We start from the raw sequence: 24688 nt of genomic DNA on the forward strand, positions 1-24688 counted from the left end.
TCAAAAGGTCGACATGAAAAAGGTAGACACTATGTTTTTTGCATTTTTGTGGTTTGTGTGGATAGTTTTGTCATCTGGGACCCCCAATTGTAGAAAGGCATACACTCGCGGGGTTCGTTTTGCCCACCACGCTTCGGGCACGATGGCTCGCTGCGCTCGCCACAAGGTTTATAACCAACTCTATGCCGACATGGATAGAGAAAGTATGAAATAGTCCAAAAACATGTTACATTTAAAAAAAACATTTGTCTATCTGTTTTATGTCGACCATTTTCATGTCGACCTTTTGACTTTTCATGTCGACCTTTTGACCCTGTCGACCTAATGTCTGTCTAACATATGGTGTCTATCTATTGACTGTCTAACTAGACACTATCTATCAACCGGATACCGGATTTTCTTTGACAATACTAGACATTGTTTTGATTTGTTCTTTTCACATGTTTACTGGACCTAATGACGTACTACTGGAAACACTATATGAATGAAAAGAAATAAGTAACAAGACCGGAAGGAAATATGAGGAATGTATAAGTTTTCACTTTTTATTAGCGCTTATATGATTTTCTTCCCTAACCTGTATGTATAGTTATTATTTACTGCTAAGACATGAAGCAATCACATGACTCAGAACTGGAATCAGGAATGGCCTTCACTGGGTACACAACAGGCCCTCACTGAGTATGTTCAGAGCACGGGATTAAACTGGCCTCCTCACATATTGCCATCGGGTGTACTAGGGGATGTCGGCGGCTGGGCTCCCGAAGGCCAGCATACCAGCGCCGGAATCCCGACCGGCGGCATACCGACAGCCGGGCGAGCGCAAATGAGTCCCTTGCAGGCTCGCTGAGCTCGCCACGCTGCGGGCACGGTCTAGTCTCCCTCCAGGGGGGGGGGCGTGGACCCCCAAGAGGGAGAAAAGGTGTCAATATGCCGGCTGTTGGGAATCTGGTGCCGGTATACTGTGCGCCGAGATCCCGACAGCCGGCAAACTGAAGACCACCCATTGCCATCTCCTCCCAAATTTAGCTATCTGTTGCCCTGGTGGGATGATACTGTTACCATGGTAATCAATTTCTAAACTGGTCATCCTCTAGATTCCCATTGGCAAAGTTCAACAGGGTTTTCTGGGGACACCTACGGCTTTAGAATGTAAGCTTTCACGAGCAGGGCCCTCTTCCCTCATCTGCTTTTCCGTCTCTTACTTAACCTATCTTCTTTTCAATACTCCCTTCGACTGCACCAAATCCCTCGGTTTTCTGCCGCTCTGATATATATTTCAATGTCGTCTGCTGCTGTGGCTATGTTTATTAATTATTTACCCTGTACTTGTCCTATATTGTCTTGAACTGTAGTCACTATTTTCTTGTTTTGATTATTTGTTTATGTACTCTGTAATTGGGCACGGCAGTGCTGATCCCTTGTGGCGCAATACAAATAAAGGATGATAATAATGCTGGTTCCCTTTAGACGGTATGCCTCTGATGTAGCCAGTGGTCATTTCAAGCAGCGTCATGGCTTGACGTCTGTGACAATTCGTTATAAATGTTAGATTACGCAATAAAAAAAATTGTAGGGCAAAGTAAACTCTTAGGTTTAAATAACATTATTGAAAAATTGGTACTTTTGCCAATCGGAACCTATTAGATTTACCCAAAAATGTGGAATGTTGTAAGTGGTATTTTCCTGCAGACAACAGACCATTAGTCAGCAGTCCGACAGTAGCACGTTTCTGGTATGAATGGTCGACCACGTTAAGGTCGACATTCATTAGGTCGACCACTATTGGTCAACATAGACATGGTCGACATGGACTAGTAGTCGACACATGAAAATGTTCGACACAGGGCAGGTCAACATGTGAAAAGGTCGACATGGATTTTCTTTACTGTTTTTGGTGTAATTTTTTCTGTAACATAACCAGCAACCCCAATTAGTGTACCGCTCGCCATGCTGTGGGCAAGGTTCCCAATCGTAGTCCACGTGGATGGTAAAGTATGAAAAAGTTAAAAATATATTTTTTTTAAAAGCCATGTCGACATTTTCATGTGTCGACCTGTCACGTGTCTACCATTTTCATGTGTCGACCATTTGTCCACGTCGACTATGTCAATGTTGACCAATAGCGGTCGCCCTAATGACTGTCGACCTTAACATGGTCGACCATCCAAACGAATACCCAGTAGCTTACCTCCCAATTTATGGGATGAAAATGAGTGACTCCTCGCGTATGCCTTTGGCGCGCACCCAAAAAGACCCTGTGGGTGTCACTCTTGCAGAGCACGCCCAGCACTCCCAGCTGCCCACAGGCTCTCATCGGTGTGCCCCCCCCCCCCCACACACACACCCTGCGAGACACTGTAGCCCGTAGGTGGGACAACGGGACAGTCCTTGAAAAAGTGGGACATCCAGATGCATAGGAGATTTGTCATAACATACTTTGCTAGACCCCAAATTTCTGTGCGTTCAGTAAGACTCCCTGGAGAGTAACCGGAGTAGAGCTTAATAAAGTATGTAAGTATGAATAACAGAGGATAACAGCTTGTAACAACCTGCTTAGAAAATGTAAATACCATGTGATAATATTATGATCTGTTATGGTGCAGGAACAGATATATGTGTATGTTATAGGTAGCTCTCTATATACTATAAGGTAACTTGTCTTTTAGATTTGGAGCGCCTTCTCTACTGTCCACTCTCAGTGAGTTTGGTTTTTCAGTGCAATTACGAAACGCGCTAACAGATCACGTAAAACAAATCTATTCCTCATTTTCAGTATCCTTTTCCTGCTGTCCCTGTACCGTTACATTTTTAGTCGTCAGACTGTCCCTGATCAAAACATAATTCTATTAAATTATATTTACACTGAGACATATTGAGTATTTAGAACATGCCTAGAGCTGTTTCAGCCGACATCTGTGTGTGGTAAAACATGAATGGGGAAACAAATGTTTCATTTGGTTACTGGGAGGGAGAAGCTGCTCATTCTACATCACCCCAGCAGTCTATGCAGCAACACTGTGTCCTGCTTCTGTCACGCACTTCGTGATGTGGTCTCAGCCCGGCTGAGAGAGAACAGATGGCAAGAAAACGTGTTTGTTAGATGGTGATTTTCAGTCCTTATTGATTCTTAAATGCTTAAACAAGATCAATATTGCTTATTGCTGCATGCCTGCACTTTTCATCACATGCAGCGAGGCTACATGTTTGGGTAGCAGTTGATTTACCGACGGACACAATACCGGCAGACACAATACCGACAGCCAATGACCAACAGTCAAAATACCGACACGGTCAAAGTACCGACATCCATTATGCCGACATGTTCAAAATGTCAATCTAGTCAGAATACCGACATTTGGAGCCGACATGCGTTTTTAAGGAATTTTTCCCCAAACACAGTCTTGTTCATACGTTATCATCCCAGTGGACCTGGAGGGGGAATATAATAGTGTTCCGGGCGCCGCCAGGCACCGTGCCTGAAGCTCCGAGGGGACGCAGTACACTTAGACAGTGTCCATGTTTACCTATGTCGACATTGAAAAACAACAACCCATGTTGATATTTTGACATGTCGGCAGTTCAAATGTCGGCATTCTGACCACGCCAGCATTTTGAACATGTCGGCATATTGAATGCTGGTATTTTGACAGTGTCTGTATTTTGACTGTAGGCCAATGACTGTCAGGATTATTACCGTAGGTATTGTGTCCGTTGGTAAATCATACTGAACCCCACTGCGTCAGGCACCACCCACTGCGTCAGTGATGTCACTGATTGCCAATTTATTTATAGGATGAATGTGAGTGTGTGTGTGTGTGTGTGTGTATGGTGTGCAGTGTGTGTCTGTATGTGTGTGTGTGTGGTGTGCGTTATGTGTGTGCGTGTCGCACAGTTATAAGCTTGTAAGCATTACTGGATTTGTCAACAAGGTCTGTATCAATAATTGAATAACTAAAATGAAATAATTTATTTTAATAATTTAATAAAGAAAGAAACTGTCAGGTGAATACAATTAAACAATTAGCTGGTAATAGAACTTTAATGTGTTAATATTAAACAATATACTTATTGTCTCCTCATAAAATTACAATGGTGTTCAAAGTACCAAATAATGACAAACATACTGTACACTGCCATAAACACAACTACCTATGGGGGTCATTCTGACCCGTTCGCTCACTGCGTTTTAACGCAGCAGAGCGAACGGGTCCCTACTGCGCATGCGCCGGCGCCGTAGTGCACCGACACATGCCAGATGGCTGAAGGCCGTAGCAGGGATACGATCGCCTCTGCCTGATTGACAGGCAGAGGCGGCCACTGGGCGGGAGGGGGCGGCACGGCGGCGTTTGGCCGCCGTTTCCTGGGTTTGGTCCGACCAACGCAGGCGTGGCCGGACCGAACGGGGGGGCGGGCCGCAGCGGCTGCATGGCGTTACACGCAGCTGTGCGGGCCGGGGAGCGACGAGTAGCTCCCGGCCAGCACGCTAAAGCTGCGCTGGCCGGGAGCTACTCTTTAAGTGCAAAGGCATCTCTGCTGTGCGATGCCTTTGCACTTCTGTGGTGGGGGCCGGCACTGACATGCGGGGCGGACTAGCCTTGTGCTGGGCGTCCCCCCGCATGTCAGTGTGAATGATCGTAACTGTGCTAATTTTAGCACAGCTACGATCAACTCGGAATGACCCCCTAGCCCTATATGTAACACACATACTGTAGTAAACTAAGGGGGACATTTACTAAGCAGTGATAAGAGCGGAGAAGTGAGCCAGTGGGGAATTTGCCCCATCAACCAATCAGCAGCTCTGTATAATTTTATAGTATGCAAATTATAGATGTTACTTCAGTGTTGATTGGTTGCCGTGGTCACTTCTCCACTGGCTCACTTCTCCGCTCTTATCACTGCTTAGTAAATGTCCCCCTAACAACCCTTATCAGACCGCCAGCAAAAAACCTGGGTTATTGCACGTGAACCTGGGTTGTGGCGCAGTCTGAAAGGGGCCAGTTGAAATAATCCAGGTCTAGTGACCCAGTATTTAAACTCGGGCAGTGGCCACGGCTGAACGCGTCTTAACTTGGATGTGAATGGGTAAGCCTGGTCGATGCGACACGGCACCCCTTCACATTCCAGGAAGAGGCTGTGCTTGGAGATCATCTCAGCTCCAAACGCCATCTCCGCACGCATCACCGGTGACATCACCAACCTGGCAATATGCCGGGATATGCCGCAGTCCAAAAGGGGTCTCTTGCCGGGGTCGCACCTGGGAAGTACCAGTGTACAAATTCGAGTGCGGCCCGATATATATGGTCTGAATGTGTATAATATACCCCTTTTCCACTGCTGCAATAACCTGGGTTATTGCTGGGTCTACCTGGGTCGTGGCTCAGTGTAAAAGGGTCCTTGAAAAATAACTTGGGTCGAGTGACCCGGGAATTCGATCCTAGTAACTACCAGGGTCAAACTCGGGTAAGGACGCAGGGTGCGACCAAGGTTATCCGACCCGGGTTATGCTCAAAAGCTGGTGATTGGTCCACCTCAAGGGAGCGTCTGTGAGTGACATGCAGGGCAGACACGAGATCAGTGCAAACGGGGCTTATCTGGAAACAACCTGGGTCCAAGGTGCAGTATAAGTGAGGTCTGACTCGGGTCTGACCTGGGTTGGAACCACTTCCAGGTCAGACCTGGGTATTTCATGGTAAAGTGGTATTACATAGTATAACTTCCCCAAAACACTTAGGGACGGATGTAATGACGCCCAAGATCTATGGAGGTTCGAGATGCCAGCCGATCTTGAACATGTTTTTAAAGGGGCAATCACTTATAAGGCATGGTTTTGCCTTGTAATTGATTGCCCCTTTAAAAAAAAACGTTCTAGATCATCCCAGCATCTCGCACCTCTGGCGATATCGGACGTCAGTACATCCAACCCCTATTTTGTAGAATCTAGGGCAGTGGTTCCTGACATCGGTCCTCAAGGCACATCAAACAGTCCATGTTTTAGTGATCTCCATGCTTGAGCACACGATGCAATGCAGCATCATCTCCTGCATCTTGCAGTGTGTACGGATTGCGCAATGTATTGTGCCGTCGCTGGGTACACACATCGGTTAGTGTGTAGCCAGCATTAGTGTGGCTTGAGGACTGAGGTTGGGAAACACAGGTCTCTGGGGTAGATTTACTAAAGGTTCTAAAGGGGAGTTGTTGCCCATAGCAACCAAACAGATTCTCTCATTTTCTAGAATGCAACAGAGAAAGTGTAGCTAAAATCAAATTGGTCGCTATGGGCAACAATACCGTATCTGTTTTAGTGGCTTTAGTAAATCTACCCCTATATTAGAAGAGATAAAAATAAGAATTTACTTACCGATAATTCTATTTCTCGTAGTCCGTAGTGGATGCTGGGGACTCCGTCAGGACCATGGGGAATAGCGGCTCCGCAGGAGACAGGGCACAAAAATAAAGCTCTAGGATCAGGTGGTGTGCACTGGCTCCTCCCCCCATGACCCCCCTCCAAGCCTCAGTTAGGATACTGTGCCCGGACGAGCGTACACAATAAGGAAGGATATTGAACACCGGGTAAGACTCATACCAGCCACACCAATCACACCGTATAACTTGTGATCTGAACCCAGTTAACAGCATGATAACAGCGGAGCCTCTGAACAGACGGCTCACAACAAATAACAACCCGATTTTTTTGTAACAATAACTATGTACAAGTATTGCAGACAATCCGCACTTGGGATGGGCGCCCAGCATCCACTACGGACTACGAGAAATAGAATTATCGGTAAGTAAATTCTTATTTTCTCTAACGTCCTAAGTGGATGATGCTGGGGACTCCGTCAGGACCATGGGGATTATACCAAAGCTCCCAAATGGGCGGGAGAGTGCGGATGACTCTGCAGCACCGAATGAGAGAACTCAAGGTCCTCCTCAGCCAGGGTATCAAATTTGTAGAATTTTACAAACGTGTTTGCCCCTGACCAAGTAGCAGCTCGGCAGAGTTGTAATGCCGAGACTCCCCGGGCAGCCGCCCAGGATGAGCCCACTTTCCTTGTGGAATGGGCCTTGACAGATTTAGGTTGTGGCAAGCCTGCCACAGAATGTGCAAGTTGAATTGTGCTACAAATCCAACGAGCAATCGTCTGCTTAGAAGCAGGAGCACCCATCTTGTTGGGTGCATACAATATAAGCAGTGAGTCAGACTTTCTGACTCCCGCCGTTCTTGAAATATATATTTTTAATGCCCGGACCACGTCCAACAACTTGGAATCCTCCCACTCGTTAGTAGCCGCAGGCACCACAATAGGCTGGTTCAGGTGAAACGCTGACATCACCTTAGGCAGAAAATGAGGACGCGTCCGCAGTTCTGCCCTGTCCGTATGGAAAATCAGATATGGGCTCTTATATGATAAAGCCGCCAATTCTGATACTCTCCTGGCTGAAGCCAGGGCCAGTAGCATGGTTACTTTCCATGTAAGATACTTCAGCTCCACCGATTTGAGCGGCTCAAACCAATGGGATTTGAGAAAATCCAAGACTACATTAAGATCCCACGGTGCCACTGGGGGCACAACCGGGGGCTGTATATGTAGTACTCCTTTTACAAAAGTCTGGACTTCAGGAACTGAAGCCAATTCTTTCTGGAAGAAAATCGACAGGGCCGAAATTTGAACCTTAATGGACCCCAATTTGAGGCCCATAGACAATCCTGTTTGCAGGAAATGTAGGAATCGACCCAGTTGAAATTCCTCCGTGGGGGCCTTTCTGGCCTCACACCACGCAACATATTTTCTCCAAATGCGGTGATAATGTTGTGCAGTCACCTCCTTCCTGGCTTTTACCAGTGTAGGAATGACCTCTTCCGGAATGCCTTTTTCCTTTAGAATTCGGCGTTCAACCGCCATGCCGTCAAACGCAGCCGCGGTAAGTCTTGGAATAGACACGGTCCCTGCTGAAGCAGGTCCCGTCTTAGAGGTAGAGGCCACGGATCCTCCGTGAGCATCTCTTGAAGTTCCGGGTACCAAGTTCTTCTTGGCCAATCCGGAGCCACTAGTATCGTTCTTACTCCCTTTTGCCGTATAATTCTCAGTACTTTTGGTATGAGAGGCAGAGGAGGGAACACATACACTGACTGGAACACCCACGGTGTTACCAGAGCGTCCACAGCTATTGCCTGAGGGTCTCTTGACCTGGCGCAATACCTGTCCAGTTTTTTGTTGAGGCGGGATGCCATCATATCCACCATTGGTTTTTCCCAACGGTTCACAATCATGTGGAAGACTTCTGGATGAAGTCCCCACTCTCCCGGGTGTAGATCGTGTCTGCTGAGGAAGTCTGCTTCCCAGTTGTCCACTCCCGGAATGAATACTGCTGACAGTGCTATCACATGATCTTCCGCCCAGCGAAGAATCCTTGCAGCTTCTGCCATTGCTGTCCTGCTTCTTGTGCCGCCCTGTCTGTTTACGTGGGCGACTGCTGTGATGTTGTCCGACTGGATCAACACCGGCTGACCCTGAAGCAGGGGTTTTGCCAGACTTAGAGCATTGTAAATCGCTCTTAGCTCCAGTATATTTATGTGAAGAGACATCTCCAGGCTTGACCATACTCCCTGGAAGTTTCTTCCTTGTGTGACCGCTCCCCAGCCTCTTAGACTGGCATCCGTGGTCACCAGGACCCAGTCCTGTATGCCGAATCTGCGGCCCTCTAACAGATGAGCACTCTGCAACCACCACAGAAGAGACACCCTTGTCCGTGGCGATAAGGTTATCCGCTGATGCATCTGCAGATGCGATCCGGACCATTTGTCCAGCAGATCCCACTGAAAAGTTTGTGCGTGGAATCTGCCGAATGGAATCGCTTCGTAAGAAGCCACCATCTTTCCCAGGACTCTTGTGCATTGATGCACAGACACTGTCCCTGGTTTTAGGAGGTTCCTGACAAGTTCGGATAACTCCCTGGCTTTCTCCTCCGGAAGAAACACCTTTTTCTGAACCGTGTCCAGAATCATTCCCAGGAACAGCAGACGTGTTGTCGGGGTCAACTGAGATTTTGGAAAATTCAGAATCCACCCGTGTTGTTGCAGCAGTACTTGGGTTAGTGCTACTCCGTCCTCCAGCTGTTCTCTGGACCTTGCCCTTATCAGGAGATCGTCCAAGTAAGGGATAATTAATACGCCTCTTCTTCGCAGAAGAATCATCATTTCGGCCATTACCTTGGTAAAGACCCGAGGTGCCGTGGACAATCCAAACGGCAGCGTCTGAAACTGATAATGACAGTTTTGCACCACGAACCTGAGGTACCCTTGATGTGAAGGGCAAATTGGGACATGCAGGTAAGCATCCTTTATGTCCAGGGACACCATAAAGTCCCCTTCTTCCAGATTCGCTATCACTGCTCTGAGTGACTCCATCTTGAACTTGAATTTTTGTATGTACAGGTTCAAAGATTTCAGATTTAGAATAGGTCTTACCGAGCCGTCCGGCTTCGGTACCACAAATAGCGTGGAGTAATACCCCTTTCCCTGTTGTAGGAGGGGTACCTTGACTATCACCTGCTGAGCAAACAGCTTGTGAATGGCTTCCAATACCGTCGCCCTGTCTGAGGGAGACGTTGGCAAAGCAGACTTTAGGAACCGGCGAGGGGGAGACTTCTCGAATTCCAACCTGTAACCCTGAGATACTACCTGCAGAATCCAGGGGTCCACCTGTGAGCAAGCCCACTGTGCGCTGAAATTCTTGAGTCGACCCCCCACCGTTCCCGAGTCCGCTTGTAAGGCCCCAGCGTCATGCTGAGGGCTTTGCAGAACCCTGGGAGGGCTTCTGTTCCTGGGCAGGGGCTGCTTGCTGCCCTCTCTTACCCCTTCCTCTGCCCCGAGGCAGATATGACTGTCCTTTTGTCCGCTTGTTCTTATAGGAACGAAAGGACTGCGGCTGAAAAGACGGTGTCTTTTTCTGTTGGGAGGGGGTCTGAGGTAAAAAAGTGGATTTTCCGGCAGTTGCCGTGGCCACCAGATCCGATAGACCGACGCCAAATAATTCCTCCCCTTTATACGGCAATACTTCCATATGTCGTTTGGAATCCGCATCACCTGACCACTGTCGCGTCCATAAACTCCTTCTGGCAGATATGGACATCGCATTTACTCTCGATGCCAGAGTGCAAATATCTCTCTGCGCATCTCGCATATAAAGGAAAGCATCCTTTAATTGCTCTATAGTCAATAAAATACTGTCCCTATCCAGGGTATCAATATTTTCAGTCAGGGAATCCAACCAGACGACCCCAGCACTGCACATCCAGGCTGAGGCGATGGCCGGTCGCAGTATAACACCAGTATGTGTGTATATACTTTTTAGGGTAGTTTCCAGTCTCCTATCCGCTGGATCCTTGAGGGCGGCCGTATCAGGAGACGGTAACGCCACTTGTTTTGATAAGCGTGTGAGCGCCTTATCCACCCTAGGGGGTGTTTCCCAGCGCGCCCTAACCTCTGGCGGGAAAGGGTATAATGCTAATAACTTTTTTGAAATTAGCATTTTTCTATCTGGGTTAACCCACGCTTCATCACATACATCATTTAATTCCTCTGATTCAGGAAAAACTACAGGTAGTTTTTTCACCCCCCACATAATACCCCTTTTTGTGGTACTTGCAGCATCAGAGATATGCAAAGCCTCCTTCATTGCCGTGATCATATAACGTGTGGCCCTACTTGAAAATACGTTTGTTTCATCACCGTCGACACTAGATTCAGTGTCTGTGTCTGGGTCTGTGTCGACCGACTGAGGTAAAGGGCGCTTTACAGCCCCTGACGGTGTCTGAGACGCCTGGGCAGGTACTAACTGGTTTGCCGGCCGTCTCATGTCGTCAACTGATTTCTGTAATGTGCTGACATTATCACGTAATTCCATAAACAAAGCCATCCATTCCGGTGTCGACTCCCTGGGGGGTGACATCACCATTATCGGCAATTGCTCTGCCTCCACGCCAACATCGTCCTCATACATGTCGACACACACGTACCGACACACAGCAGACACACAGGGAATGCTCTTATCGAAGACAGGACCCCACTAGCCCTTTGGGGAGACAGAGGGAGAGTTTGCCAGCACACACCCAAGCGCTATAATATATATGGGAACAACCTTATATAAGTGTTGTTCCTTATAGCAGCTTAAATATATCCAATATATCGCCAAAAAATGCCCCCCCTCTCTGTTTTACCCTGTTTCTGTAGTGCAGTGCAGGGGAGAGTCCTGGGAGCCTTCCTCACAGCGGAGCTGAGCAGGACAATGGCGCTGTGTGCTGAGGAGAATAAGCCCCGCCCCCTATTTCGGCGGGCTTTCCTCCCGTAGATTTAGATAACTGGCATGGGTTAAATACATACATATAGCCTTAATGGCTATATGTGATGTATTCTTTTGCCTTAAGGTATTAAAATATTGCTGCCCAGGGCGCCCCCAGCAGCGCCCTGCACCCTCCGTGACCGCTTGGTGTGAAGTGTGTGACAACAATGGCGCACAGCTGCAGTGCTGTGCGCTACCTTCATGAAGACTGAAGAGCCTTCTGCCGCCTGTTTCCGGACCTTCAATCTTCAGCATCTGTAAGGGGGGTCGGCGGCGCGGCTCCGGGACGAACCCCAGGGTGAGACCTGTGTTCCGACTCCCTCTGGAGCTAATGGTGTCCAGTAGCCTAAGAATCCAATCCATCCTGCACGCAGGTGAGTTGAAATTCTCTCCCCTAAGTCCCTCGATGCAGTGAGCCTGTTGCCAGCAGGACTCACTGAAAATAAAAAACCTAAAAAACTTTTTCTAAGCAGCTCTTTAAGAGAGCCACCTAGATTGCACCCTGCTCGGACGGGCACAAAAACCTAACTGAGGCTTGGAGGAGGGTCATAGGGGGAGGAGCCAGTACACACCACCTAATCCTAAAGCTTTATTTTTGTGCCCTGTCTCCTGCGGAGCCGCTATTCCCCATGGTCCTGACGGAGTCCCCAGCATCCACTTAGGACGTTAGAGAAATAAATGTTACAGCTGGTTGGTTGCTATAGGTTCCTGCGCTGAGCAATTTTACACCAATGTTGGTAAATGGTCCCCAGTTAAGTATAAGATATGATTGGCTGTTGGTTGCATAATAACAGTACTCTACCTGTAACATCAAAATCTGGGAAATAGTCAGGGCAGTTCTGCGTAATGTTCTGTGCTGCGGGGGTATCATCCCAGCAGAGCCATCCATCCCAGGTGCGATTACAATACAGCCCTGTTCAACAAAAGAAAGACGTATATGCTATTAATGACAAGGCGTTAGCACACGTACAAGATAAACTCTGTATGTGTCACATTCTGTTGCTTAGAGATAACCGTCTGTTCTACTTACAATGGGTCTGAGTCGTATGCACGTCTGAAAGCTCCCGCATCTAGTGCTATTTTGCAGACCACACAGCACTGCAGACTGTATGTGATCATTGCAAATGTACACTCAATTCACTGTGGCATGCATCTCAGCCAGTTCTCTGCAGCCAATAAATGGCCATCCCTGAGGGGTCGCTTGGCTGCAGCAATTACAGGTTGAGTATCCCTTATCCAAAATGCTTGGGACCAGAGGTATTTTGGATATTGGATTTTTCCGTATTTTGGAATAATTGCATACCATAATGAGATATCATTGTGATGGGACCTAAGTCTAAGCACAGAATGCATTTATGTTTCATATACACCTTATACACACAGCCTGAAGGTCATTTTAGCCAATATTTTTAATAACTTTGTGCATTAAACAAAGTTTGTGTACATTCACACGATTGTACACACAGCCTGAAGGTCATTTAATACAATATTTTTTATTATTTTGTGTACTAAAGAAAGTTTGTGTACATTGAGCCACAGAAAACAAAGGTTTCACTATCTCAGTCTCACTCACAAAAATCTGTATTTCGGAATATTCCGTACTTCGGAATATTTGGATATGGGATACTCAACCTGTATTATTATTATCCTTCATTTATATGGTGGCATATGGGATCCGCAGCGACCAATTATAGAGTAAACAAATAAGCAACACATGAAGACAGTGACTTACAATTCAATACAATATAGGGCAAGTACAGGGTATATAAACATAGCTGCGTCAGTAAATAAACAGCACTGAAATAAATATCAGGGTGGCAGAAAACCGGGGGATTTGGTGCCATCAAAGGGAGTATTGAAAAGAAGATAGGTTAAGTAAGAGACATAAAGGCACACAGGCTCAGACTGGCCTATAGGGGTACAGGGTAAACCACCGGTAGGCCCCACTGCCTGGGGGCCCTCCTCCTCTAGGGATCAGGTTCTAGACTGTGCACTTGATTTATATATTATACATATGTTACCTTATACTGCAAAGGATTATGATGCATTCTCTACAGTACATTGCTGTCATTAATCTGGCACATTATCATGCATGCACTAGCATTAATTACTATATAAATTATCAAGGAGTCCAGACCAGGTACTCTATAATGGTTAGCCAAACCTCTGTGGTGGCTGGCCACACCCCCTTTGGAGGCTGGCCACACCTCTAATCATGGGCCCCTACCACTGCATGCCCCCGGTGGGCCCTTCATGCTCCAGTCCGACACTGAAGGCACATGAGGGAAGAGGGCCCTGCTCGTGAAAGCTAACTATGACAATGAAGGAGAGAGAAGGGTATCGTGGGTGTCTCAGGGTTTGTTGTATTTTCTGAGTTATGTGTATGCAGTATGGATGCTAAATGTAGACGGATCTCCTGCACCTATAGTAGCATGGAGTAGGTGTAAGTGGCCATGGAAATGGTGATGGGATCTTGCACAGAAGAACGGGCAGTGCCATCGCATTGGAACGTGTGCTGTCTCATCAGCGCACTGCTTGGAATTCATCCACGCAAGCGGCCAGAGTTGCATTCTCATTATATGCCACCCAGAATCAGGACCAATGCTTGTAATTAGAATATAAGATTATTTGGGCAGCATTGGTGTTCCTATAATGTGTGCGGTGCACACGGGCCCCTGGGACCAGGGCGGCACAAACTGCACACATTGCACCCATGTGTTATTACTTACCTGTCCGGAAGCCCGCGTCGGGTGCTGAAGCCACGGCAAAAAATCACAGCCAAAATGGCCACCGCACATGCGCAGTAGTGAAATTAGTCTCCGGAACATGGCGGGCACCATGTTTCCGGAGACCGGGACATACATAGTAGATTCTGGCACAATGCCTGAGACTACTGCACCGTGGAGAGGAAGCGGCCCACCCGGAGTCTGCAAATGGGCCGCCTCCTCTCTTAAAACGCCACCTGTTGGGCAGGGCCATCTTTTCCTTCCGCTTCATGGGGGTCATTCCGAGTTGTTTGCTCGCTAGCAGTTTTTAGCAGCCGTGCAAACGCTATGCTGCCGCCCACTGGGAGTGTATTTTAGCTTAGCAGAAGTGCGAACGGTTGTATCGCAGAGCGGCTGTAAAAAATTTTTGTGTCCTTTCATAGTAGCTCAAAACCTACTCAGCGCTTGCGATCACTTCAGACTATTCAGTTCCGGATTTGATGTCACACACCTGCCCAGCATTCGCCCAACCACGCCTGCGTTCGCCCAGCCACGCCTGCGTTTTTCCGCACACTCCCTGAAAACGGTCAGTTGACACCCAGAAACGCCCACTTCATGTCAATCACTCTGCGGCCACCAGTGCGACTGAAATGCATCGCTAGACCCTGTGCAAAACTGCATCGTTCGTTGTGCCCGTACGTTGCGCGTGCTCATTGCGCCGCATGCGCACAACTGCCCTTTTTTAGCCTGATCGCTGCGCTGCGAACAAATGCAGCTAGCGATCAACTCGGAATGATCACCCATGTCATGTATTGTACCCCCTTGTGTACAGCACGTCATAACATTTTGGAGCCTCATAAAGATGATGATGATGATGATAATAATAATAATAATTAGGCTTGTGCAGCCATTTTCACCAATGTAGCATTTTCACAAAAGAAAGTATAAGAAGCAACATCTATATGACCCAGTTATACTGTACTTGATGCCATATAGAAAACCCAATGCCACATGATACCACACACATCAAATATAACTAGTGAACGTTGTATGACTGCGTGGAACATGCCTTACGAGGTGGGGGGAGGAAAATGGCTGCTGCTCCAGAGACAATAACCCATTTTCCCTTAAATCTCTGGATCTTTGTGACGTACAGCAATTGAGGGCATAGGTTGGGCAGCCAGTGTATGGACAAAACCAATATCTTACTAATCTAAGTCTATTGGTCTGATGCAGAGATGAACATAAGTCGGTTTTGCAGATGGGTATCGTTTCCGCACCCCACGACTGAATCTCCACTTGGGCAGTGACTGGGTGGTAACGGGGCATTTTCAGAATTTTTTGAGTGAGAGTGAGATAGTGAAAACTTTGTTTTCTGATGGTTTAATGTACACAAACTTTGTTTAATACACAATATTATTAAAAATATTGTATTAAATGACCTTCAGGCTGTGTGTATAAGGTGTATATGACACATAAATGCATTCTGTGCTTAGACTTGGGTCCCATCACCATGATATCTCATTATGGTATGCAATTATTCCATAATATGGAAACATCTGATATCTAAAATACTCCTGGTCCCAAGCATTTTGGATAAGGGATACTCAACCCACTGGCGTTTCTATAATGGGTGCAGTGTGTGCGGTGCACACGGGCCTCTGAGTCCAGAGGGGGCCCCCACCGTACACGCTGCACCCATTTTGTGAATACTCACCCCTCCGGAGTCCCGTGGAGACGTCCACAGCGGTGTTAAAATTCTGTGAAAATGGCCCAGCGGCCATTTTCACAGAGTTCTGCGCATGCGTAGTAGAGAAATCTCAGCGAAAATGGCCGCCGCGCCATTTTCCCGGAGATCTGCGCATGCGCAGTAGAGTCTGAGCCCTCTAGAGCTCAGGCTCTCCCTGCTGCCAGCAGAGAGGAGGGGGCCCAAACGGAGGAGGCTGCACCCGGGCCTCCTCTTCTCTTAAAACGCAGCTGACTCAACCTGTATCTATCTTCCTACTATTAACAGCTCTTCTTATGCATTCAAAGAGTGCACTTCTGTCTGAGTATTCAGCACCACATTAAGGGGGTAATTCAGACCTAATTGTAGCAGCAAATTTGTTAGCAGTTCGGCAAAACCATGTCCCTCATTCGAGTTGTTTGCTCGCTAGCTGCTTTTAGCAGCATTGCACACGCTAGGCCGCCGCCCTCTGGGAGTGTATCTTAGCTTAGCAGAATAGCGAACTGCTACTAAATAATTCCCTGCAGTTTCTAAGTAGCTCCAGACCTACTCCTAGACCGCGATCACCTCAGTCCGTTTAGTTCCTGGTTTGACGTCACAAACGGCCAGCCACTCCCCCGTTTCTCCAGCCACTCCTGCGTTTTTACCTGGAACACCTGCGGTTTTTTTTAGCACACTCCCTGAAAACGGCCAGTTTCTGCCCAGACACATTCACTTCCTGTCAATCACACTACGATCACTCGAGCAATGAAAAAACGTCGCTCGAGCTTGTGTAAATCTACAAAGTTTTGTGTGAAAGTACTTAGCGCATGCACGCTGCGTACCATGCGCATGCGCATTTTTGCCATATTTTCACTTGATCGCTGCACTGCGAAAATCGGCAGCGAGCGAACAACTCGGAATGACCACCCATGTGCACTGCAGGTGTGGCAGTACACACGGTTTTGCCCAACTGCTAACAAATTTGCTGCTGTGATCAACTCTGAATTAGACCCAGGGCCGGCTCCAGGCCTACTAGCACCCTGAGCGAGAAAATTTAAAAGTGCCCCCCCCCCTCCCCCATGCGCGCGCCGAAGGCGCGCGCTCCTGAAAAAGTGGGTGTGGCCTCCTGAAAAAGTGGGCGTGGTCTCGCCCCCCAGCAGTGCCAGCTACACATGACATGCCCTCCGGCAGTGCCAGCTACACGTGACATGACTCCCAGCAGTGCCAGCTACACATGATAGTGTTCACTTTTTAGGGCAGGTTGCTGATCACAGGGAGGGCACATTTTTAAGTTAGGTGGGCAAAATGATGTACATATTGTAATGCTTGTTGTACCCATTTCCACACGCTAAAGCATGGACAGTGCGCGCCGAAGGCGCGCAGCAAAAATTTAGGGGAGTTACTTCGTGGGGAAGGTGCGTAGCCACATTATAGTGGCAATTCACATTACACCACACAGTAGTGCAGCTAATACACATTGCACCAGGTAGAACCTCCTATAAGAGCACGTTAGACACATTGCGCCAGGTAGAGCACTGAGACACACTGCCCAGCCACAGACGCCTAGCGGGAACACTACATGATATGCCCCCCAGCAGTGCCAGCTACACATGACATGCCCCCCAGCAGTGGCAGCTACACGTGACATGCCCCCCATCAGTGCCAGCTACATAAATGGCCACACAGTTCCAGATGGATAAATGCCCCCACAGCGCAGATATGCCCCCACAGTGCCAGATACATTAATGCCCTCACAGTGCAAGATATGCCCCCACAGTGCAAGAAATGCCCCCACAGTGCAAGAAATGCCCCCACAGTGCCAGATACATAAATGCCCCCACGGTGCCAGATACATAATTGCCCCCACGGTGCCAGATACATAAATGCCCCCACGGTGCCAGATACATAAATGCCCCCACGGTGCCAGATACATAAATGCCCCCACGGTGCCAGATACATAAATGCCCCCACAGTGCCTGATACATAAATGCCCCCACAGAGCCAGATATGCCCCCACAGAGCCAGATAAATGCCCCCACAGTGCCAGATAAATGCCCCCACAGTGCCAGATACATAAATGCCCCCACGGTGCCAGATACATAATTGCCCCCACGGTGCCAGATACATAAATGCCCCCACGGTGCCAGATACATAAATGCCCCCACGGTGCCAGATACATAAATGCCCCCACGGTGCCAGATACATAAATGCCCCCACGGTGCCAGATACATAAATGCCCCCACAGTGCCTGATACATAAATGCCCCCACAGAGCCAGATATGCCCCCACAGAGCCAGATAAATGCCCCCACAGTGCCAGATAAATGCCCCCACAGTGCCAGATAAATACCCCCACAGTGCCAGATATGCCCCCACAGTGCCAGATATGCCCCCACAGTGCCAGAAATGCCCCCACAGTGCCAGATATGCCCCCCACAGTGCCAGATATGCCACCCACAGTGCCAGATATGCCCCCACAGTGCCAGAAATGCCCCCCACAGTGCCAGATATGCCACCCACAGTGCCAGATATGCCACCCACAGTGCCAGATATGCCCCCACAGAACCAGATATGCCCCCACAGTGCCAGATATGCCCCCACAGTGCCAGATATGCCCCCACAGTGCCAGAAATGCCCCCCACAGTGCCAGATATGCCACCCACAGAGCCAGATATGCCCCCACAGTGCCAGATATGCCCGCACAGTGCCAGAAATGCCCCCCACAGTGCCAGATATGCCACCCACAGTGCCAGATATGCCCCCACAGAACCAGATATGCCCCCACAGAGCCAGATATGCAATGCCCCCCACAGTGCCAGAAATGCCCCCCCCATAGCCAGAAATGCCCCCACAGTGCGGATCCCCCCAATACCTGCGGCGCTGCTGGGGAGGAGTACTGCTGCTGTCCGCCTGTCCGAGTGTGCTGGCGAGCGGGCGGGAGTGCTGGCGGGCGGGCGGCCGGCGAGTCAGAGTGAGCCTGGGTCCGGGTGGCCACTTGTGTGCACTATGGCGCCGGCGTCTGACGTCAGACACCGGCGCCGCGCAGCGCGCATAGCGCACAGTGCACACGGGCCAATGCTGCACACACAGGGCCGGCTCCAGCATCGAATATGGCGGCGCCAGCGCGCGGCGCCCATTAAGGGTGGCGCCCTGTGCGGCCGCTCTATTCGAACATGCCTAGAGCCGGCCCTGATTAGACCCCATGTGCACTGCAGGGTGGACAGATATAACATGTCCAGAGAGTTAGATTTGAGTGTGATGTGTTCAAACTGAAATCTAAATTACTGTGTAAAAGTAAAGCAGACAGTATTTACCCTGCACAGAAACAATATAACCCACCCCAAATCTAACTCTCTCTGCAAATGTTATATCTGCCGCACCTGCAGTGCACATGGGGGGTAATTCCAAGTTGATCGCAGCAGGAAATTTTTTAGCAGTTGGGCAAAACCATGTGCACTGCAGGGGGGGCAGATATAACATGTGCAGAAAGAGTTAGATTTGGGTGGGTTATTTTATTTCTGTGCAGGGTAAATACTGGCTGCTTTATTTTTACACTGCAAATTAGATTGCAGATTGAACACACCCCACCCAAATCTAAAGGTGTGTACACACGGTAAGATCTTTTCTTCCGATTCTGACTATATAGTCAGAATCGGAAGAAAAGATAGTGCAGATCGCAAGGTGACAGTCACCTTGCGATCCCGATCCGATGCCGATGCGCGGCCCCGCGCGGTCGGTATCGGCCGAAAAAATAGGCTGTGCGGGCAAGTCTATCCTGACTATCTCTATAGAAGAGATAGTCAGGATTGACACTTAGCCAAAATCGCACAGAACCAGGATCGCAAGCACACTCATTATGTGCTTGCGATACTGGCTAAGTGCCGACCCGGCCCCCCGTCGCACAGTGAAAATCGGATAAGTCCGAATCTCACCGTGTGTACACGGCCTAACTCTCTCTGCACATGTTAAATCTGCCTTCCCTGCAGTGCACATGGTTTTGCCCAACTGCTAAAAAAATTCCTGCTGCGATCAACTTGGAATTACCCCCATGGTTTGCCCAATTGCTAACAAATTTGCTTCTGCGATCAGATCTGAATTACCCCCAAAGCCCATACTGCATTTGCCACTTACCTTTTGATCTAGTGTAATACTCTACAATGAAAAGATCTTTATGATTTACTATTAGAGCAGGTACTTCATAAACGTAATACTTCATTCATGCCTATTACTTATCTTACATGGCACCACTTACACTTATTATAAAATGCTCTATTCTTATTCTTCTTATTATTCTATTATTAAGTAGTACTGTAAGTGGATGTTTGTGGAGGACTGAAATATTAAATTTGCTGGAGGAATGAATAAAATTGGCGCAATCCGATAAATAAAAAAACTTCAAATTTGCTCTTCTCAATACTTTATATATCGGATTTTCAATGCAAATGATGGGGGTCATTCCGACCCGATTGCTCGCTGCAGTTTCTCGCAGCGCAGCGATTGGGTCAGAACTGCGCAATGCGCCAGCGGCGCAGTGCACCGGCGCATGCCAGCCGCCATTGCCTTGCGATCGCCTCTGAGGCAGAGGTGGTCGCTGTGCGGGAGGGGGCTGGACGGCGGCGTCAAGCCGCTGTCTAGGGGGCGCAGTGGCCGGACCATTGGGGAGGGGCATCGAGTAGCTCCCGCCCAGCACGCTAAAGCTGCGCTGGTCGGGAGCTGCTCTTGAAGTGCAAAGGCATCGCCGCTGTGTGATGCCTTTGCACTTCTGGGGGGGGGGGGGGGGCGGGGGCGGCACTGACATGCTGGGCGTCCCCCCGCATGTCAGTGTGAATGATCGTAGCTGTGCTAAATTTAGCACAGCTACGATCAACTCGGAATGACCCCCGATGTCCTGTAGCACAGTTCATTATAATGATGGGAATGATTATGAGTGGATGTAGCTCTAAACATTATATACCCCCGTGAGCAGACCAACATTTCACAATTTGCAATTCCCAGCAGTGGCGACTCCACAGGTTGGGCTGCAGCACAGTCCAAAATTCAAATAGGAGAACCACCCCAACCGCCACCCCAAACACTGCAAAACATCGCTGGCCGGTAATCGCTAGCCGTTGGCGTGGCTGCACACCCACATCTCAAGCCGCCACTGATTCCCAGCAGAAACCAACAATAACGTTTATTGGGTGTACCCAAGTAAATTTCATATTTGATTTTTAAAGGACACAAACTATTGATAACATACTGCAATAGATAAATAAAAATAAGAGTATTATGCAGCAACAGGGAAAACAGACAAACATGTTCACTTCCATAGAGTATTCTTATGGATATTTTGATGTATTTAGTATAACCCCCTCATAGTGCATTCAGCTGCTGTAGTTGTTCGTTGCATAGTAATAACTTATCATATGGGGAATTGTATCAATCTTTCGAAAGATTATGGGATGTACTTGATAAATGCTAGCTAGCAAATGATTGGTTGCCATGGACAACTTCTGCACACATCCTGTTCTCTACTCTTTAGAAGATGAGATACATTTCCTCCATAGGGTTTAGGGTCTATGGCAAAAAGTGGGATTCATGATGTGTTTAAAGCTCTTCCTGAAAATATGGCATGCTGTATTGATTTTCAGTCTATCACCTGTGACTGAGCAAGCTGTGACTATTTATAATATTTATTTCTGTGCACGCTAGGTAAGCACGATTTCCATTCAAATCTGCCTCAAGCCCTGAAGATTTTTCTTACATTGGTGTTTGTGTGCTTATTAATGAAAAATTGTCCATTTTTCTAAACTAGAAAATACACAGTCTAGATCCATTGAGGCTCATTGTAAGATCTTGTAAAGTTGTTTCTGCATGGGATACAGTATGAGGTGCTTCCCACAGCAAACCCACTTTCAACAAGGAACCCCGATTCGTACAGCTCCTCCCATCACACATCTACGTCATGCCTTTATCCCCAAGAAACAGGTTTATGGAAAATGTTATATTTGCATCTTTGTACCATAAGCATCGCAAGGTTCTCAAAAATCTGGCCCATGGATGCATCTGCAGGGACTGGACCCCTTAGCAATTTTGTTTCCTCTAGATCTAAACTTGAAATCTGGGCGTCTAAATGGGGAATGAGGTTCAATACAGACAAATGCAAGGTTATGCATTTCAGGACTAAAAACATACTTGCATCCTACATATTAAACGGGGAAAGTCTAGGTGTAACCGTTTTGGAAAAAGATTTGGGGGTACTCATTGATAATAAGCTTAATGACCGTATACAATGTCAAAGCGCAGTAAAGAAGGCAAGTAATGTGCTAGCGTGCATAAAACGGGGAATTGAGACAAGGGTCGAGGATGTAATCCTGCCGCTGTATAAAGCATTGGTACGTCCGCACCTGGAATATTGTGCTCAGTTTTGGGCACCACTGTTTAAAAAAGATATCGAGGAACTTGAAAGGGTTCAAAGGCGAGCTACTAAATTGATTAAAGGGCTAGAGGGACTGGATTACGAGGAAAGGCTTACTAGGTCGAATATGTATACACTGGAAAAGAGGCGTCTAAGAGGAGACATTATTAATATCTTCAAATATGTAAAGGGGCACTACAAAGAGTTATCAGAGGAATTATTTATTACAAGAACTCTGTTTAGGACACGTGGGCACTCGTTGAGGCTGCAGGAAAAAAAATTCCGTACGCAATGGAGGAAAGGGTTCTTTACCGTTAGGGCAATCAGGATTTGGAATTCCTTGCCAAAGAAAGTGGTAATGGTGGACTCTGTAAATGCATTTAAAAAAGGATTGGATGATGAATTTCTGATTGAAAAGGATATCCAAGGTTACAACATTTAAATTATTGACGTTGTTAACCCGGGTGTAACATGACTTATAGTTGTTAACTAGTCATAAAAACATTCTTCAGCAGGTACAGTAAAATCAACTCAACTTAATACAGAATACAGGTTGAACACAATGGGCATTTTGCCTCTTTTCAGCCTCAATTACTATGTTACTACGTTAGATCAGGGAAAATGGAGGCCATGCATAGCTAGGGCTGGCCTATAAGTAGTGGAGAACCACTTGGGCTTTTGGTTCTATCACAATAGATCTCACACTACAATAGACCTCAGTGTCCAATTGGGTATCTACAGTGCACAGTCAAAACAGTACACTGTGGATTTTCAGTGCAGAACATCACTCACCACTCAGCACCTGGCCCAGTAGCAGCTGCAGCAGTAGTTGACACTGGCTCTACAATTGACCACATCCGTATTGCTACCTAGGACATGTCGATGGTATTAATTAAAATTATTATTTTTTTAATTATTTTTTACAGCCATGCTTCCATTGAGCAGCTCAGTTGGGTCAAGCAAGTTTCTATTTATTAATTTTAATAATTCATAAAAGAGCACCATTTTTGGGTCACATGGCCACCACAGCCAGGACCTAGCAATGCCAAAGGTATAAATAATGGTGAGAAAGTTCTGCTTAGATGTCATTTTCTCCATTACAATCTAGTGTAGAACCTTTTTGGCAACAACTGATTAAGCAAGTAACAAATTGGGTATATTTCATACATTGATGTGTCAGGAGCCTGGCATGACTACTCTATATTGTTGTAAATGTTTAGTCGACTAGATCGATTACATGTTGTCCTAGCTGATCCTACTTCAAACATTCCAACACACGGGGATGGATGTAATGGATTACGAGACCATGTTGGTTTTGCCTTGTAAACGTTTGCTGCTTTAAAAAAAACTTACAAGTTTGGCCGTAGTCTGGGAGCTTTGGCCGTCTCACACTCCATTACATCTGTCCCAAGGACATTTTTGTCTGAAATACTTTGTGCTCCTGTTAAACTTTTAACCCTTCTACTACAGGTCACTGTATCTCAGGCACATCTCCGTGTCTCCATTTGTAAAGATGAATGCAGTAGGCACTCTGGCCCTAGTCACATGCAGGTAAATCGTACAAAGGTTATCCAGAAAGTAAAGACCTTGGGAAGTCTCCCTAAACTGATTGGTGATTTTATTTATGAGTTGTGTGCCGTTAAGCTAGTTTTTGGCAATGTTGAGCGTTGTGAAAATGCAGTACATTCTACTGTATGATACAAATTCCCTCCGGCTGTGAAGTTATGGCCGTCTTAACAGAAGTATAGGCCCCTGGGCACAGCAATGCACTGGGCCCCCTACCCATCCTCCAGTGGTAGGGGTGGGGTGTGCTATCAGTGGCAGCTTTGATGCCCCGCTGGCGGTAGGGGGTGTTCTATCTTCCGCTCAGCATGTAGGACCTGGAGCAGTGATTTCTGCTAATTTCTCCTTTACTGCACAGATGGGGCTAAACTGTAGAAGAGGCATTGGGCTGAATGAAGAAGCCCTGGTACATGATTTCCAGGGTGTTAGGGGGTGTTTAATACGTAGGGGAGGGGTGGATAGTGGAGTTGGCTTAATATTGATCATTTTCCGGTGGGAGAGCAGCTTGCTTGACTGCAGATATCTCAAGTTCCTGGAAATATATTTCTTAGCTTCGATTGGGATTAAAAACTAGAGAGTCCCACCTTTCAGAAGGTTCTGGGGACTTGGGGATCAGAGTTCAGGAGCTAGAGCAATTCACCAATGAAAATCTAAAACTGCATATTAGGCATGTGGAGCTGGAGCAAGGACCAGCTGCTTGAAGGCTGATATCTCTGGTTCTGGGCATAGTAGGGACAAGCTGCCACCAAAAGGGGAGAGTCACAGCTTTTGGAGTATACCCTCAGAATAACTCTAAGTCAGACAGAACCCAAGATATCTGGCTGGGAAGAGCAATTAACAGGCTTGATAAAGCTGCCAAATGACAGTGAAACACGTTAGTGAAGCCAGCCTCTGTCCAGGACATTGCCATACCAGTGTTGGGATCATCCGCGGCGGTCCATACATCTTGGACCATTCCAGAATCCATCCTT

General features: G+C 47.5%; 1 protein-coding gene across 2 annotated transcripts in view; it reads right to left on the reverse strand.

The window, feature by feature from the left end:
• The window catches only part of CALCR (calcitonin receptor), a 507584-nt gene that overhangs the window by 202109 nt on the left and 280787 nt on the right, over positions 1-24688 (reverse strand). The window contains exon 4 of one of the 2 annotated variants that reach the window (XM_063924784.1): positions 12148-12258. The exons of the other annotated variant lie outside the window; for it this stretch is intronic. Coding sequence (XP_063780854.1) covers positions 12148-12258 — 111 coding nt within the window. The remainder of the gene's footprint in view (positions 1-12147; positions 12259-24688) is intronic. 2 annotated transcript variants of the gene reach the window in all.

The sequence above is a fragment of the Pseudophryne corroboree genome, chromosome 5 (genome assembly GCF_028390025.1).
Source record: "Pseudophryne corroboree isolate aPseCor3 chromosome 5, aPseCor3.hap2, whole genome shotgun sequence".
Taxonomy (NCBI): domain Eukaryota; kingdom Metazoa; phylum Chordata; class Amphibia; order Anura; family Myobatrachidae; genus Pseudophryne; species Pseudophryne corroboree.